The following is a 17974-nucleotide window of genomic DNA, read 5'->3' on the forward strand; positions in this document are numbered from 1 at the left end:
GGCTTTCAATATTATATAAAAGCAGACCTCTCATTCCTCTAAATATTTAATACTGATGGTGATATTCATTCATCTATCCACCCCACAGAGCAATCTCATCTTAAGGGACAGGATACAGTACAGGCAAGTCTTAAAAAATGCCAAAAAGGGAGTAAACGAGAAAGGGAAGTAAATAGGACCCACAAATAGAACTCATATCAAAGTATCACGTAATTACCCAAAACCTCTAAATTCTGTGTTTAACAATAGTGGGAAATTGGCATGACGTGAATCTCTTTTGAATCTTATCAATGGGGTTATAATGCGGGTCTCCTATATAAAATATAGTCTTGAATCACTGCAAGCATGAGAAACATTATAATAAGACCCCATTTTACTTTACTTACTTACTTATTTACTGCCATGCCACATGGCATGTGGGATCTTAGTTCCCTGACCAGGGATCAAACCCATGCCCCCCTGCACTGGAAGCACGGAGTCAACCACTGGACCGCCAGGGAAATCCCGTATTTATACAATATTCAAAACTAATTTTGTCATTGCTTCCAATGCCTACATTTTGTAGAAAAGTATTCTTAAAATTTGCAGAACTCTATTCAAAATCATCTTCTAATCAAAACTGACCTATCTTCTCCTCACATATAATTTTATGCTGAGGATTATTACATGCAAGGGCCATATATCATATGCTGTAATCAAACTTATGGGAAGGAGTGAAGAAGGTGAGGGGAAAACACTTAAATTATTCAATGACATCCAACAATATAATGCTATCTTCAGTCTTCATAGAGGATTATAATATATTGCCTCTTGTCAATTGGTCCTTTTAGCACAATCAATTGCTTCTTCTGCATTGTGCCTTTGATATTTGATGTCCTTCTCTCTCTCTGTGCAACTGGTAACAGTTCATTTTCAAACTGCATACTTCCAACAGCTTTACTTCTTTCTTCTCAGCATCTTTTGAAGGAACTTGGATTCTTCCTGTAAATTCTCAGTTGTGTCTGTTATTATGATTATCTGAAATGGTTACTCCCTCTGTTGGATATTTGTCTGCCATTCTTTAATAGCAGCCATGGTTTTCCCAAGTTCCAATATGAGGAAATAATACTAGTAAAATTATTAGCATAATTCCAAACAGTTTATTTTGTTATCTGAGTCCATTTTCTTACCCTCTATCAGTTTCCTTTTATGCCTGGCAATACAAATATTCTGCTCTAATTCAGTGATATTATTCTAAGAAGCTCAGAGGACTTGATAGATATAAATCCATTTGTCATCATATTACATTTTGTGTGAAAAGTGATATTAAGTCCATTTTATAGATGGAGATCTAATAAAAGGAAGATGAATTCACATTCTTGGTTTCAGACAATAATGAAGAAAGGAATATTCTGAAATCTTCATTCCTGAAACTATATCTCTAAATAAACATGCTTTTAGCATTTTATATTTGCAAAATATTTAATGATGCTTTATTGTCAATATCTTAGCATATATTTTGCAAAACTATTCTAGTTTGCCAGTCTCTGTTCATTTTATGAGAGTAGGTTGTAAGGGTGAGTTGGAACACTGATTTCAAGATTTTATTACTCTGATAAATTCAAGGTAAAAACAAACATTTAGCATGTCATCTCTGTTTCTTTTTCCTTTTCTGTAACCTATCCTGCTTGATTTTTTCCCTAGAGAAAAATTCTTTCAATATTTACTCAACCATTATCTACTTACTTTTTAAGCTAAAGTTCTATTTAGATTGTAGGTACTAATACGAAATATTTATGTAGCAAATAAATATTGCTTTTACTTACATTAACTCACATAATATAACTACCCTCTGAGGTAGGTACTCTTATTCTCTCCATTTTACACATAAGAAAACTGAGTAAAGTAAGTTGTGTAAGGTCACATGCTAGTAAGAGGTGAATCTAGGATTCGAATCCAAGTAGTCTGTGCTCTTAAGCACTATGTTATGCTGCGTCACAAATGGTTATATGGGCAACACTACTTTTCTAGTAAGAGCTCTAATTAGACATAGAATTTACGATAATAAGTATATTTGTACTCACTTGTATGTTAACTGATATGATTCCTCTCTCTTCCCCAACAGAACTCCCCAAAAGTTGAAAACTTGTTCTGATGCAGAGTAGGCATGCAATAAAGAAACGTACTTAAGGGAAAATGAAGACAGCGTTTTATTTATGGCTTCTTCATATATGAAATTTTTCTTTTTGCCTTATGCTAAAAATTCCAAAATCCCCACTTGAAGGAACAATGTACACTTCCCTCTGCAGTATTGCTATGTGGAACAGGAGGCTTTCAACATGATTTTTAAATGCAATGTCACATATTGCTCTAATTATCTAAATGTTCTAATGTTATACCTGTTACTTTTCAACTGGGATAGTAATACTAAGGAGCTTTTCCTTTTAATGCATAAATAAAACAAAGGGTAAATGTCTTGGGTAAGGTGGCAGGGTTGGACTTTCAAATAACTAGAACTACACAAGCAATAAACTCTCAGATGAAAGAAGCTGTGACTGAGATGTTCACACAAAGGCTGGGAATGATGAAAAGGTCATGCTAGGACTTTGAACACGACAGATTTTGAATTCTCATCAAACGGTGAGTTCTCTATTATTACCTAGTAATTTTATATAAAACATTAAGCCAACTCGAGGTACAGCACTGACAAAAAATCTATGATAAAAAATATCCCTTGTTTTGATGGTAAGATAAGTATTGACTGAAAAGGTTTCCAAACAACAAATCAACAAAATTAGAACCTGGTACTTCACAGCAGTTTAAATTTTATATACAAATAATGGTATGGATAGTCACTAGGTTTGCACATTACATCAGAACTTCAAAAACAAAATAAAACAAAACAAAAACCAGGGCAAAAAAACCAATCTTCAAAAATAATGATGTTAGTCTTACTGGGGAATGTACACTTATTGAATAAGTGCCAATTCTCAAAAGCGTTTACTTTTAGAAAGGATTGATGGCACGGTTTTACTGTGTGTATTGCTTGATAGTCATCTTATGAATTCTGGCTTCAGAGGAATCTCTGAATAATGATAGTTGCTGTTTTGCATCTCCACAGATGGTACTACTCTAGCTGTTCTAAGAAAGAGATTAAAATAACATAGTTCTAGTTTATCCATCCTTCTATGTAAAGTGAATCTTCTGCTCTAGCCAGGAAGATTTTCTTAATTTTATCTTTCTCTGTAGCTTGATCATACATTTCCCTTTCTTTCTTACTCCCATCAGTAATGTCTTCTTCTCTCCTAATCTAAATCCTATTTCTCTCCTTCAATTTAGCTTAAATTCTACTTGTATGAAAATTTCATTGATAGCTCAGCTTTATATTAATCTTTCCCTTTAAAGAATTTTTTTGACCTCAATTGTCTGATTTTTTTTTTTTTTTTTTTTTTTTTTTTTTTGCAGTACGCGGGCCTCTCACTGTTGTGGCCTCTCCCGTTGCGGAGCACAGGCTCCGGATGCGCAGGCTCAGCGGCCATGGCTCATGGGCCCAGCCGCTCCGCGGCATGTGGGATCTTCCCGGACCGGGGCATGAACCCATGTCCCCTGCATCGGCAGGCGGACTCTCAACCACTGCGTCACCAGGGAAGCCCATTTGTCTGAACATTTTTGATACTAAGTTTGTATTGTTTTGATTTGTCAGGTGACAATTTTAGGAGTACATGTACTTTAGCATTCACTCAATAAAGCCCAAGGTGCTTGGTAAATACTTGTTAAATTGAACAAAGACTATAAATGTTGTTTTTAGCAAACTGGTAGGTCATAAATGTGCCCATGCTCTGAGGCATATACTACTTTACAATGGATAATGCAAAATAAATATAAACCCCAGATAAAAGGGACTATTACTAAAAAGCTATCCTGAATGTCACATATTTGGGCCATTTCAAGCCATATTCCAAAAATTTTAAACTACAGAGGTACAAAGTAAATAGGTTCAGACAGGATATCAGGAGGTACTTAATGCAACTGCACTAATAATCCACATATCATATAGACTATAGAAATTCTTATTCTTGTTCCTTTGCCCATGCCTTGAAGTAGTAGTGGGAAAATGTTGACTAACATTCTTATTTTTTAGACATATCCACCAGGTACGCTAATAGCTAACAATAGGTAACAGAGTACAATGGTTAGTAGCAGAAACATTTGGGGCTGTCATATCTAATTAGAGGTAATAGGTAATATTATTAATTAAATGAGAAAAAAATGGTAAAGGACATTTACTGAGCATCTACAAACAAGCCAGGTTTTATACTAGATGCTTTTACATGCATTATAGTCACTTCCTAGCTTGGATAACCTTGGGCAAATCAATTAATTGGTCTGTCTCAGTTTCTCCACCTTTAAAATAGATACAACAATAGTACCTGCCTCACATGGTTGTTTTGAAGGCTAAATGAATTAACATATGCTTGAAATAGCTCCTGACACATAGTAAGTGCTATATATGTTTGTTAATTAGTATTATTGACTACTTTTATTATCTCAATTATCATAAAAAACAACCTTGAGAGGTAGGCATTAGTTAATTGAGTAGATGAGAAAACTGAAGTTTGAACAGGTTAATTTGCTTTAATTTCATAGTTAGTGGTAGAGTTTTAGATTCAAATTTAGGTCTGTCTGACTCACTAAGTGTTAGTATCAGGATATAGACATATTGCATCCCAACATATTTAGACAAAGGTAAAAAGATGAAAACGTATTTCCCATGTCCAGGACTATTTCATAAAAATTACAAAAAGAGCTCCTTCAAATGGCATAAAATATAACCTTATTTGACCATAAAGGGATAGTATATTTTACTGAATCTAGTTTTAAATATTTCCAGTACAAGAGTTTCTAGTATTCTGCTTTCTTATCAATTTCACACTGTTTAGTTATCCTATTTATATAGAACAATTTAAAAATACTCAAAATTTTATTTCAATATGGTTATTTTTACCTTTACCATGTATAATAGTATTTTACTTTAGTCATAACAATGTTAGAATTACAAAACAAATATTCGTAGAGTTCTACAGTATCAGTATATGATATTTTGCTAGGGAAATTAACAATGTTTTCTAGAGAATACTGATATGTACTTAAAAGCAACTATATAATTTAAATGACCTACAGTAGTGATCAAATTTTCTTTCAAAAACACAAATTATTAAACATGGTGTTCTGCTATGCTTCTGCTATAATGCAGGGGAGTTCTTCTGGTTTTTAAAATGTCCAATGTTAACTTTTAGATGGTGCTGTTAAATGTAAATTCTCACTGATTTTCACAAGAGTCACAAATTAAGAATCATTAACATATAGTCAGTAACTCAGCTCAATTATGTCTCCTTCCTTTTACTTACACAGTATTCTCGTTTGTGAAGCATTATAATGTAAGAAAAATGGTTAATGACCACATAAAATTATAGTTGACTTACAGTACATTCATACCTGAAGTTATGAAATATATAAATTTCAATATACTGATTATGAAATAAATTTTATAAAATAAATAGTTTTTCTTTGATTTGATATTTCTGTAAAAAAATTCCTAATAACCCAAGTGGAAAATATTTGTAGAAAGTTTAGGTAGTAATCTGTTCCAAAGAAATGTAAATATTTTAGGCTATAAACAAAATATGTGATCTGGAATTCATAATCTTTTCCTAGAAATTCATCCTTTGTACCAGATTTTACCTCTTTCAGCATTAGTCATTTTGTCAGATGCCTCTTCACTTCCAAAATGAACCATAAAAACCCTTTTAAATGAACATCCTTTACATCAAATTTATAGTTTCCTGAAATTTTTGTGATTCCTCCTTTAGTTTATTTCATAATGACAACTTTTATCAGGACACTTTTTAGGAGATACTACTACAAACAAATGCTTGAAAATTTTTTTGGAGTGAGACTTTACTTAATGTATAACAAATCCAATAATTTGATCAATTTTGAAGGTTCAAAATTTTATATATTATTTATAATGAAGGATCTTTTGTTTTTATTATTCTATATTGTCTACTGAGACAATGGTGCAATACATTTTACTATGGAAGGAAAGTGTTCTTTCTTTGCTCCTTCTAAAAGTAAAAATTTAAGAAATGAAACCCAACATCATTTCAAATTACTAAAGAACAAAAGGTAAAAGTAAATTTAAAAGTCAGTTAAAAATGTGAGTAAAGATGACTTATGTTCATCTAACAGACAGAGGTTGGCAAACTTTTTCTGCAAAGGATCAGATAGTAAAGATTTTAGGCTTTGCAGGCCTATACGGTTTTCATTCAACTATTCAGTTCTGCTGTTGTAGCCATAGGCAATAGGTCAATGAATGAGTGTGGCTATGTTCCAATAAAACTTCATTTATGGACATTGAAATTTACATTTCAAATAGCTCTCGTGTCACAAAGTATTATTTTCCTTTTGACTTCTTTCAGCCATTTAAAAATGAAAAATCCATTCTTAGTTCACAAGTCATACAAAGAAATACGACAGGCTGAATTTGGCCTACAGGCCATAGTTTGCTGACCTCTGCAACAGATTGAGTTTCTTGAGGACAGGGACCATGTCTTATTCATTTTTTAACTCCAGCACCCAACATGGCATCAGATACATATCAAGGATTAAAAATAAAAAGTTTGATAAATGAATAAATAAATGAGACCTAAGATGCATGCTAGGCTTTTATTTAACTCTGTAATTCATAATCAAAATAATATATTACTATACAACCTTTTATTCTGGTGTAGCTTAGTAGTCTAAAAGTGCTGAAAATTATTTTTACCTTACAAATATTAAATAGTTCAGTATTTTCTAATTTACCATAATATATTATCAAACATTTCTTTGTAATTGCAAAGATGTTCTTTTTAAAATAAATGTTTCTTCATCTTTTATTCTCTTCTAGACTTTATGTCTAAAGGGCTTTCACTTTACCTCACTTATACGTCCTTAATTATACTTTTACCTTTTAAGAATAATAAAAGATTCTTTATGTAATAATACCTATTTTGGATATAATTGCTTTTAAGTGATAATGGGACATGAAGAGATAATATGCTTGGTATAGCAATGAGTTACGTTCTATAGCATTTTATTACTAGCATTTCACCAATGTCAACGATTATCCAACCTTTATCAGATCCGAGAAAATGCAATCTATTATTAAAAATAAAGCTTTTCAAAAGTTGTAGAGTATGGATTATTATGCTACTATATGTAAGCTTTGATAGTATCTCATGTTGAGAGGCAGGGAACAGACCAGCAGGTAAGTGACTATCAGATAAACCTCATTCTAAGATACAGGGCCTAAAAGTAGAAACAAATTCGTAATTTAGGAAAATCAATTCTGATTGCCTTATTCGTATAAAATATGTAAATAAGATACATTTTACTAAACTTGCTATTTCCATTTTTCTGTTAATAGACCTGGAAGAACTCTAAAGCTATTAAACTTTTCATTTTCTCTAAGGTTCAAACACAGTGCCAATAACTTTAGATTGCTTTATTTCACTCATTCAACTTATCATTTTCCCCCTTCCTTTTTTTTTTTTTTGCGGTACGCGGGCCTCTCACTGTTGTGGCCTCTCCCGTTGCGGAGCATAGGCTCCGGATGCGCAGGCTCAGCGGCCATGGCTCACGGGCCCAGCCGCTCCATGGCACGTGGGATCCTCCCGGCCCGGGGCACGGACCCGTGTCCCCTGCATCAGCAGGCGGACTCTCAACCACTGCGCCACCAGGGAAGCCCTCCCCCTTCCTTTTTTTAAACAACCCGCACAACTCACAAACATTGTCCATTGTGTTTGTAGATCAAACTTATTACTGACAATTACTGACTATAAAATATTAGCACCTTAAGGGAGAAGTTTTATATTATTTTACCTTTATCACTAATATTTGTGTTTTCTGTCAATAACTTCTGACTCTATTTAAAAATATTTGCAACCTTAAGTTCTATATAGGTACATATGCTCTACAAATAGGTTTCTCTTCTTAGCCACAATTATCTAAGACAATTAACTATATTATTACAGGTCCAAAATTATATTTCTGGATTCCTAGCTGACATCCCAGTGTTAAATTTTAGATATTATAAGAATTGCAACTATTTAAAGATAAGAAGAAATTAGAATTATTTTTGGGTGGTCTTATATTGCTTTTATGTTTATTTTTCAAAGGCTTAACAGCCCTATGGACTTTTGCTGTAGATAATCATACCTTATATGTGTGTGTGTGTGTGTGTGTGTGTGTGTGTGTGTGTATATATATATATATAATTTGAAATAAAGTAAATCTATTAAAGATCAAGATATTCACAATCAAGTAACTTACTTGTTTTCAAAAATAGATATTAGAGAAGACATAATTACATGTATTTACCCTAATACAATTTTAGCCAGGTAGTTGCTATAGGCATATACAAATATAAGAGCACTTCTAAGGTTTTCTGGTAACTGAAGAACTGCATTGAAGAATAAAGAAAGGACTTCTCAATTTTCTGATATAATGAAATACACAAAGTCATGGAAAGACATAGACTCTTGTTAACAGTAGCAAAAAAAATGTTGGGCGATAAACAGATACTAGAATGGTAGAATTTCAAGACCTCTGAATTATATGGAGATGGAAAAGATAAAATATGAAGCTTACTATGTTAAAATTTTAAAAAATTTAACAAGATTGTGATGATTTCATGGATATACTTTAAATCTAGTATACGACTATTTTTGCCCATTTGATAGTTATATATAAAAAATACTACAAATTTGTCTACTTTGGTAGTTATGTAATAACTAATAAAAAAAATTAACCCTTATAAGTTAACCCTTACATAGTGCTTACTAAAATGCCAGGAATAGTTCTCATTGAAACTTCACAGCCACCCTGGTAGATAAGCACTTTCATTTCCCTCATTTTATAGGAAATTAAGGCACAGAATGATTTAATAATTAGTCTACACTCACCGTGTTGCAAGTAGCAGAGCCAGAATTTAAAAGTTTGGATTTGCAACCTAGTGTTTTGGTATTAACTTGAAACTCCACGGAATACAAAATATTTAATTTTGTGATGCAAATTATTTTCCCACAATTAAAAATAATTTTGTTAACTGGTTATGAATGAATTCTATGGTAACTTTTTTTTACTTTTCTGATATAAAAGTAATATTATGAAAATATCAAACCAGTACACAAACAACAAGGATATATAAAACCAGGGTCATTTACTTCAAACACTTAACCCAACACTCAAACTCCAAAAATCAATGTCTTCACATATGTGGGAGATTTTCTTACAAACAAAACAAAACATAAACACACCTTTACAGGAGATGGCTCCCCTGCAATTGTACTTTTTAAGTTAGTCTCACAGTTTAAAAGAAATATAAAAATTGGCCAAAGGACCATTTCCCCTTAGGACCCAGAAGCTATATAAGAATTACTTCTTTTTTAAGTAGTTGAAGCTAACAATCTCCCAGAATTCTATTCTAATTGCTTAACAAAATGACTTTATTTATAAGCTTAATTATAATAATATTCCAAAAATTTCTGTGCCATGATTTTTACATAGAAGAATAGAAAACATTTTAAAACTTGTTAAAACAATGTGCATTTTCACATACTAGAGCCAATGGTTCCCAAAGTTTGGAAGCACGGTCTATGGGCCAGCAACATGTGTGTTACCTGGGGCCTTACTAGAAACACAAATTCTTGGGACCCACTGCAGATTGACTGAATCAGAAACACTGTGGGTGAGACACAGCAATCTGTTTTACCTCTAACTGTGGTACAAGCTAAAGTTTGAAAACTGCTATATTAGAGTAAGGACAATAATTAATAGGTACTGAGCAAAAGTATCTTGCTATGAATAAGACAGGAGACACAATGGTGCACTGATTTGGAAATAAAAAACCAGTTAACAGTAGCTTGAAATTCAGCCAAGAAACACTTTTCTGGGAGGTAAAGGAAACAATGTCACAAGTATTAATATAAGTTTGCATATGACTCTGAAGTGACACATGAAGCTTATGGCTTCTTTAAAAAGAAAGAAGGACTTTCCCCCTGTATCACTGAGCACTGTCTATTCTTCATTCTTTCCCTAATTTTTTTTCCTGTGCAAGGTTGAAGGTAATTCTTGTGGCATGAAGCCTAGAGATTAATTCTGCCTTTTGGCTTATTAAATTCTGCATTTAAATTCACATTTAAAATTATGGAATATATAACTTTCTCATCAAATACTATAAAATTGGTATAAATATGCTATTGCATATTTATTGCAGTCATCCTACTTGAGACCAATGACAAGGGTATCTCAAGACAAATCAGAAACATTTTGAATTATATTAACAAAGCACATCAGACCAGATGCCATGCTGAGTCAGAGTTCTGCTATTACCTACTTTGGCAATATGCCTGAAATTCAGCCGATACCACAGACCACTGAGCAAATGCAGGATTACCTTCTGGACCAGTTCAATCTTCCTCAGTTTAGATAATTTCTAGTTTAAGTCCAAAGACAAGAAGTCAAGACAGTTTTTTTTTAATATAATGATTCTCCCACAGCAAAATGTTCACATTCTTAGAACCACAGGTCTCTTGTTCTGTCTAGCAAAATTACATAAATCATATAAAAAGAATAAAAAGGATTAAAAATAACATAATAGTCTACTCATTGAATATCAGAAAAGCATATACTATCTCACCTCTGGAGTGACATCTCGTGGCGCAAACCCTGTTCCTCCAGTTGTTAGTATCAAATTAAGTTCCTTTTCATCACACCAATCTATCAGGGTTTCCTGAAAGAAAACAATAATATTTTCACATGCAGAAGGACTTGCCTGCCTACTTAAAACATTCACATACTGAAATACTTCGTATACAGTGAAGAAACAGATTCTTTTCAACACTCATTAAGAAAAATGTGAAGCACAATTCATGGAACAGTTTCCACTGTTAATCAAAAGACACTGCAGTTTTGGGTATGCATTTTATACATTATAGAAAATGAAGATGCAACCATCATATTCTTGAAAGTAAATGTAACACAGGAAATAGCATAAATAGTTTATAATTAATATTCATTATGTATTTAAATGGCATGTCTGACATCTTGTCAGCCACTCAAAATATATTCAGGTTAAAAAAATTGAGCACTATTTCTAATTATATGATCTCATTATTTAATAAGTATAGCAATCCTGTCAGGTAAATATTCACACTTCAATTTTATATTTAAGGAAACAGACTCATTGTTTTTTTTCATTAATAGACTCAGAGAGATCAAGAAATATACTTGCTCATGGGCTCACGAACTAGAAGGGGAAAAAGCTAGAATTTAAACTTAGAGCTGTTGGACGATGTTCCTCTATATTTTGCCTATGATTGAGTCAATATTTTTTTTTCCTAAGTTTCAAGTGGTTTAGGAAAGTTTTACGTTTTTCAGGATGTTATTTTACATAGTTGCCTTAAAGGAAAGGTGTAGGAATAAATGATTGGTTAAAGTTTCTCTTTTTCCACACCAATATTATGACACTTAGTTGAGATTAGAATTACATACCATAAAATTCTGGAGTTGGTAGAGACCTTAGTAGATTTGTCTATTCATTTTACAGATAAGACAACTGAAGTACAATGTGGTTAAATAATTTACTCAAAGTTACCCAGCTAGTTTGTAAAGAAGTGGGACAAGGATCTCTGCTTACTCTATTGCTAGTTCTATTCATCCATCCTACATTTTGGCTATTTATTAAAAAGCACTACTAAGTGCTCATTTAAATTATAATTAAATATTTGCTTTGGTATTTTATTGTTTCATTACCTTTATACAAGTCAGGTCCAAAACTTAATAATACAATTATATCATTTATGTACTGATAATTAGATGTGAAATACCAGTAGCAGGCTGATATCTATAGGTAAAATACAATGTCCTCAGTTCTCTAATTCATCAGTGAGACAAAATGCATGATAATTATTCAGAAGGACAATTCAGGATTTTTAAATGATTTTTTTCCCTTTTCTCACTCATTTTTATTTCATCCTGGTATCACAGGAATGGAGAGCGCAAAACTCCTAATGAAGGAGATTTTTTCCCCTGCTGTGATTAATTAATGGCAACAAACTATTTTTAAAAAGACATAAAATATAGACTACTAGAGCCTAACTGAAGAACTCCCACCACTGATATAGTTATAATTTTGTTCTGAGGAAAGCTCACACACACAAAAAATCAATGGTTAATCTATAAACAATAAATACTGGAGAGGGTGTGGAGAAAAGGGAACCCTCTTGCACTGTTGATGTGAATGTAAATTGATACAGCCACTATGGAGAAGAGTATGGAGGTTCCTTAAAAAACTAAAAACAGAACTACCATATGACCCAGCAATCCCACTCCTGGGCATATACCCTGAGAAAACCATAATTCAAAAAGAGTCATGTACCACAATGTTCACTGCAACACTATTTACAACAGCCAAGACACAGAAGCAACCTAAGTGTCCATCGACAGATGAATGGATAAAGAAGATGTGGCACATATATACAATGGAATATTACTCAGCCATAAAAAGAAACAAAATTGAATTACTTGTAGTGAGGTGGATGGACCTAGAGTCTGTCATACACAGTGAAGTAAGTCAGAAAGAGAAAAACATACACCATATGCTAACACATATATATGGAATCTAAAAAAAAAAAATGATTCTGAAGAACCTAGGGGCAGGACAGGAATAAAGACACAGACATAGAGAATGGACTTGAGGACATGGAGAGGGGGAAGGGTAAGCTGGGACGCAGTGAGAGAGTGGCATGGACATATATACACTACCAAATGTAAAACAGATAGCTAGTAAGAAGCAGCCGCATAGCATAGGGAGATTAGCTCCGTGCTTTGTGACCACCTAGAGGGGTAGGATAGGGAGAGTGGGACGGAGACGCAAGAGGGAGGGGATATGGGGATATATGTATACGTATAGCTGATTCACTTTGTTATACAGCAGCAACAAACACAACAATGTAAAGCAATTATACTCCAATAAAGATGTTAAAAAAACAAAAACAAACAAAATCAATGATTATTATAATAAAGGTGATTATGTGGTGGTTTCACAAATCAAACTTAAAATTTCCAGTGTTTTGCTCTTCTATTTATTTAGAAATTAGAAAAGCAAAAATACTCATCATTCTAAGTAGTTATTATTTCTGGTCTATAAAAAAATACATAGTTGACTCCATAACTCAGCAATGAGATGAACTGATCTTGTCTTCCCACTAATAGACCTTAGAAACTTTAGATTTCTTTGTAATATTCCATATTACTGAAGTGTTTGTGCCACAGCATTCTAGTCTTTGACCACACCTCCATTTGTATCAGATCTTGATAAAAAGTGATGTGAAATCCAACTTGTATCAACAAAAAACAGCTCAAGCACTAAAAAAAAAAAATTATATCAAATACTAATTTTCAGTATTGTCAATACCAAGAGGGCAATTCAAACTTTTCAAATTTCAAGATGCCAACAAAAATAGGCAAAATAGTCCCTTTAGAGTGAAGAATGCTATTGTTTGGCAACAGGCAATAATTCTTATAACATATTTCATCCATTGATTAAATAAACATTTACTGAGGACCTATACCATGTCTTAGGTGTTAAGAGTTAAAAAAATAAGTGAAAGACTGACCCTGGTTTTAAAGAGGTCATAGTCCAGTAATGGTTCTCAACTTTGGTTATACACTGGAATTATCTGTGGAGCTTGTAAAAATACTGATGCTTGGGTCTCATTTCTGGGGTACAGCTTGGAAATTGGGATTCTAAAAAGCTTCCCAGGTAATTTTAAAATGCTGCCAACCAGTTGAGAACTACTAGCTTAAAGAGACAATAAGTTCAGTTATCTGAAGGTGAACTTCACAGCTAACCCAACTGGGTGGGCCCACAAAGATGTCATAGCTTAAGATTAGTTGCACCACAGGAATATTACTTAAATTTTTCTATTCCCAGGATGGATAACTGATAACACATACTCTATACATTTTCTTTCATTTAAATAAAATTTGATATCTTGAGCTCAGTTAAGGATACGTTCTAGTATTTGAAAAGTAATATTTTGTGGTCCAAAGTAGCTGTGTGATGTACCACAGTTTTTCAACTGAGCAAAAATCTTAGTTAGGATTTTGGACTTTTAAAAGAAAATAGCAATCTTATCATTCACTCAGCTGGTCTCCAAAACATAAGGATTCTTTCTCAACCATTAATATAAAATACGAGTCTTCCAGACACCTAGTGGTCATATACTTATTTAACACATCAGTTCGTTTATTTAACAATAAAGTGCCTTTTATTCAGGCACTTCATTAGATAACAGGGATCTAAAGACAAATAAGGCCCTGGCCTCAAGGATTTAGTCAAGTATAGGTGCTGTGAGTCTAGTCAAGAACCTTGCTACTAAAAGTATGATCTGAAGACCAGCAACATTTGTTTTACCAGGGAGCTTGTTAGAAATATAGAATCTCAGGTCCCATCCAAGACTTACTGATTCAGGATCTGCAATTTTAGAAAGACTCCTCAAGGTGCTATATATGCACGTTAAACTGGACTAAGCCATGCTTTCTAACCATGTACCACTCAGGATATTGTGAGTCTTACTTTTCTATCATGTTAGATCACCTGAAAGCAATTTATCTCATCATATATGTTTCTGCACCTATAAGATACCTTTCATTTTGAGATATACCTGGCTGCTACCAGGTAGTATGTCATTGAGGATTTCTACATAAACCATCATTACGAAAAATTCCTCTGCATCTGTTGCAAAACTGAGGCTGAAGACATTGTCTATTTTAATGGTTATTTTCCCTTACATAAAAGGTATTTCTTTAAAAATTTACTGCCTTGAGCTTACAGGTTAGCACAGTAGGATCAAGCTGTAACAAAGAATTTCTGCCTCTCCATATCTAACAGAAATCAACAACAACAAAAAAGAGTACAAACTAGAGGAAAAAACTTCCACCAGCAATGATCAAATGGGGAAAAATATACAGCTTTATGTCATAAATCTCAAAAGTTGGGTGGTCAACGACAGAAATAAATGGTCTTTGAGAAGCATACTGCAGCAGGGTTGAGGCTCATAATGCTGTTCTGGCTCCCAAAGAAGTCATAATGGTGAATTATCCGAATCATAAAAATTCTCACTAATACCTTCAAATCTAGAGAGATGTAAACTGAAAGAAACTATCTTTTCATCTTGAAAGCAGCTGCTGTGAGAAACAAATGAAACAAGGGGTTGAATCTCTGTGATCAAGTTGAAGGTTCCAGGAACAAATGCACACTGAATTGGGGAACTAATCTGAAACCCAATGATATCCCCACATAAACGGTGAGTTAAACCCTTATCTAGGTAGAAAAACTCTAGTACTGGACATTTAATAAAATCTCACAGAGAAAAACAGAGCATTCTATAAAAGACGATATGTTGTCTCTATTCCCTCGCTTCCTCTATTTTCCTTTGTGCAAGTCTGTCAAGATCTGATATACTCTGGGCTGACTTCATCTTTCTTCCTACGTCTCTGCAATGGTTTATAAAATAAGCTCAGACTGAAGACTGGATATTGTTCAAGCAGGTTTTTTTTTTTTTTTTTTTGATAACCATACAATAAGCAGAAATTTGACGGCAAGGAGAGGGTAGTTAGAAGGAAATGTAACAGTGCTAGCTTCCTTATCTTTCAACCAACCCTAAGGTTTAAAAAGTTAAAACTATGACTGTAACCTATTAATGATTTTCCTGATTTTTTTTTAACTTTAGAGAGATCTCTGTTTAGCAAATAATATCTCTTGTAATATGCTCTTTTCATTCATTTTCTTTTCCCTCTGTTTAAATGAAATAAAATGCTATTCTGTATTAACTTTAGAGAATTATCCTAATTTCATATAGCTGTATCTTTTACTCAATTAAACATTCATTCATCCATTCTTCTACCTGTAATATAGACATAGAAAGATGTTAGAATGTTTTACAATTAATCTTAATAATAATTATTTCTGGGTAATTAGATTTGAAGTGCATTTTATTTTTTACTCTTTTTATTTTAGTTTTTTTGTATTTTTGGAATTCTTTATAATTCCCATGTATTATTAAAAACTAAAGGGATTTTAAAAATTTAATTTTCTGTCCTGTTTCAGGAACTAACATAGTGTTGTAAGTCAATTATACTTCAAAAATAAACAAACTTAAAGAAAGGGAGATCAGATTTGTGGTTATCAGAGGCAAGGGGTGGTGGGAGGGGGAATTGGATAAAGGTGGTCAATCTAGTTATAAGATAAATAAGTACTAGGGATATAATGTACAACGTGATAACTATAACTAACACTGCCATACATTATATATGAAAGATGTTAAGAGAGTAGGTCATAAGAGTTTTTATCACAAGGAAAAATTTGTTTCTATTTCTTTCTATTCACTAAACTTATTGTGGTAATCATTTCATGATGTATGTAAGTCAAGTCATTATACTGTACACCTTAAACTTATATAGTGCGGCATGTCAATTGTACCTCAATAAAACTGGAAGAAAAAAATGGATTCTTCTGGTATTAGTTCTTCATTCTGGTAGCTAGTACTTTAATGTCTCATTTCCCCCTCATTATGAGCCAGCTGAGAAACAAATTTTATACTTAGCAACAACTCATGTATTATTGTGGAAGATTAAATATGGTCACATATTCTTTATAAGTCCTCCTATCAAGAGGTGGAATGTATTTCTACAACCTTTGCATCTGGACTGGACTTATGACTTTGGCCAACAGAATGGGGCAGAAGTCATGGTGTGTGAGTTCTGAAGCCTATGTCTCAAAAGGCCTCACAGTTTCTGCCTTCACTCTTTTGGTATACTTCTATTAACATGATAGGAAGCCCAGGCTAAATCATGGAATGGTGAGAGATGATGTGGAGAGAAAGGCCTAGCAAAACAGATAGCAGCAAGGCCCTAGACATCTGACTGAGGCCATGTTAGATTCTCTAGCCATAGCTGAGCTAACGAATTATTTCAGCCACATGAGTGATTCCAGGTAAGACCAGATGATACACCTACCTGAGACCAGCAAATCTACAGATTTGTGAGAAATACTAAGTCATTGTTGTTTTAAGTCACTAAGTTTTGTTTTGTGTTTTTTTGCGGTACCCGGGCCTCTCACTGCTATGGCCTCTCCTGTTGCGGAGCACAGGCTCCGGACGCGCAGGCTCAAAGGCCATGGCTCATGGGCCCAGCCGCTCCGCGGCATGTGGGATCTTCCCACACTGGGGCACGAACCTGTGTCCCCTGCATCGGCAGGCGGACTCTCAACCACTGCGCCACCAGGGAAGCCCTTGTGGTGGTTTTTAATGCAACAAATACAGTACAGATAACTATTTTAATAATTAGCATTTTTGCATCCTTCTCTTTCTCTGGCTATTTCCAATTTATATCTTATTAGTCATAAGTTCATACAAACTTTATAGTAAATTTCCAAATAGCTTTGAAAGTGAACTTGATGTGAGTTACATTTAAAAAAACTGGCATAAAGTCTCATGAAAGTGATTGTAGCATTTAATTATTCAGTTTAAGAAACATACCAATGCCTAGTATGTGCAGGAAAATGTAGGAATGGGGGGAAAAAAAAACCATGACAAATGTCCTTGATATCAAAGAGCTCAGAGGTATGAACAAATTAATATAGTATGGTACATCAATATATCACGGTTAGTGCTATGAAAGAGGGATGCCCATGTTAAGAAAAGTTTTTTACAGATATTACATATTTATGAATATATAAGTTTCTCTACCATAACTAGGATGAAAACTATCACTACAGAGGTTTTTAGCAATACTTTTCTCTTGCCCAAGAGTGAAAAACCCAATAAAGAGAAAAATGGGACAGTAAGAGATATGAGGAATTAAGTTTAGACAAGCCATCTTTCTCTAC

General features: G+C 33.5%; 1 protein-coding gene across 12 annotated transcripts in view; it reads right to left on the reverse strand.

Moving 5' to 3' along the window:
* GPHN (gephyrin) overlaps positions 1-17974 on the reverse strand; it is a 626350-nt gene that overhangs the window by 352176 nt on the left and 256200 nt on the right. For 11 of the 12 annotated variants that reach the window (XM_067732935.1, XM_067732912.1, XM_067732944.1 and 8 more), the window contains exon 4: positions 10721-10813. In XM_067732935.1, the coding sequence (XP_067589036.1) occupies positions 10721-10813 (93 nt within the window). Of the gene's footprint in view, positions 1-10417; positions 10517-10720; positions 10814-17974 lie in introns of all 12 variants that reach the window. The other variant, XM_067732903.1, reaches the window with a different exon arrangement.

The sequence above is a fragment of the Pseudorca crassidens genome, chromosome 1 (genome assembly GCF_039906515.1).
Source record: "Pseudorca crassidens isolate mPseCra1 chromosome 1, mPseCra1.hap1, whole genome shotgun sequence".
NCBI classification, from domain to species: domain Eukaryota; kingdom Metazoa; phylum Chordata; class Mammalia; order Artiodactyla; family Delphinidae; genus Pseudorca; species Pseudorca crassidens.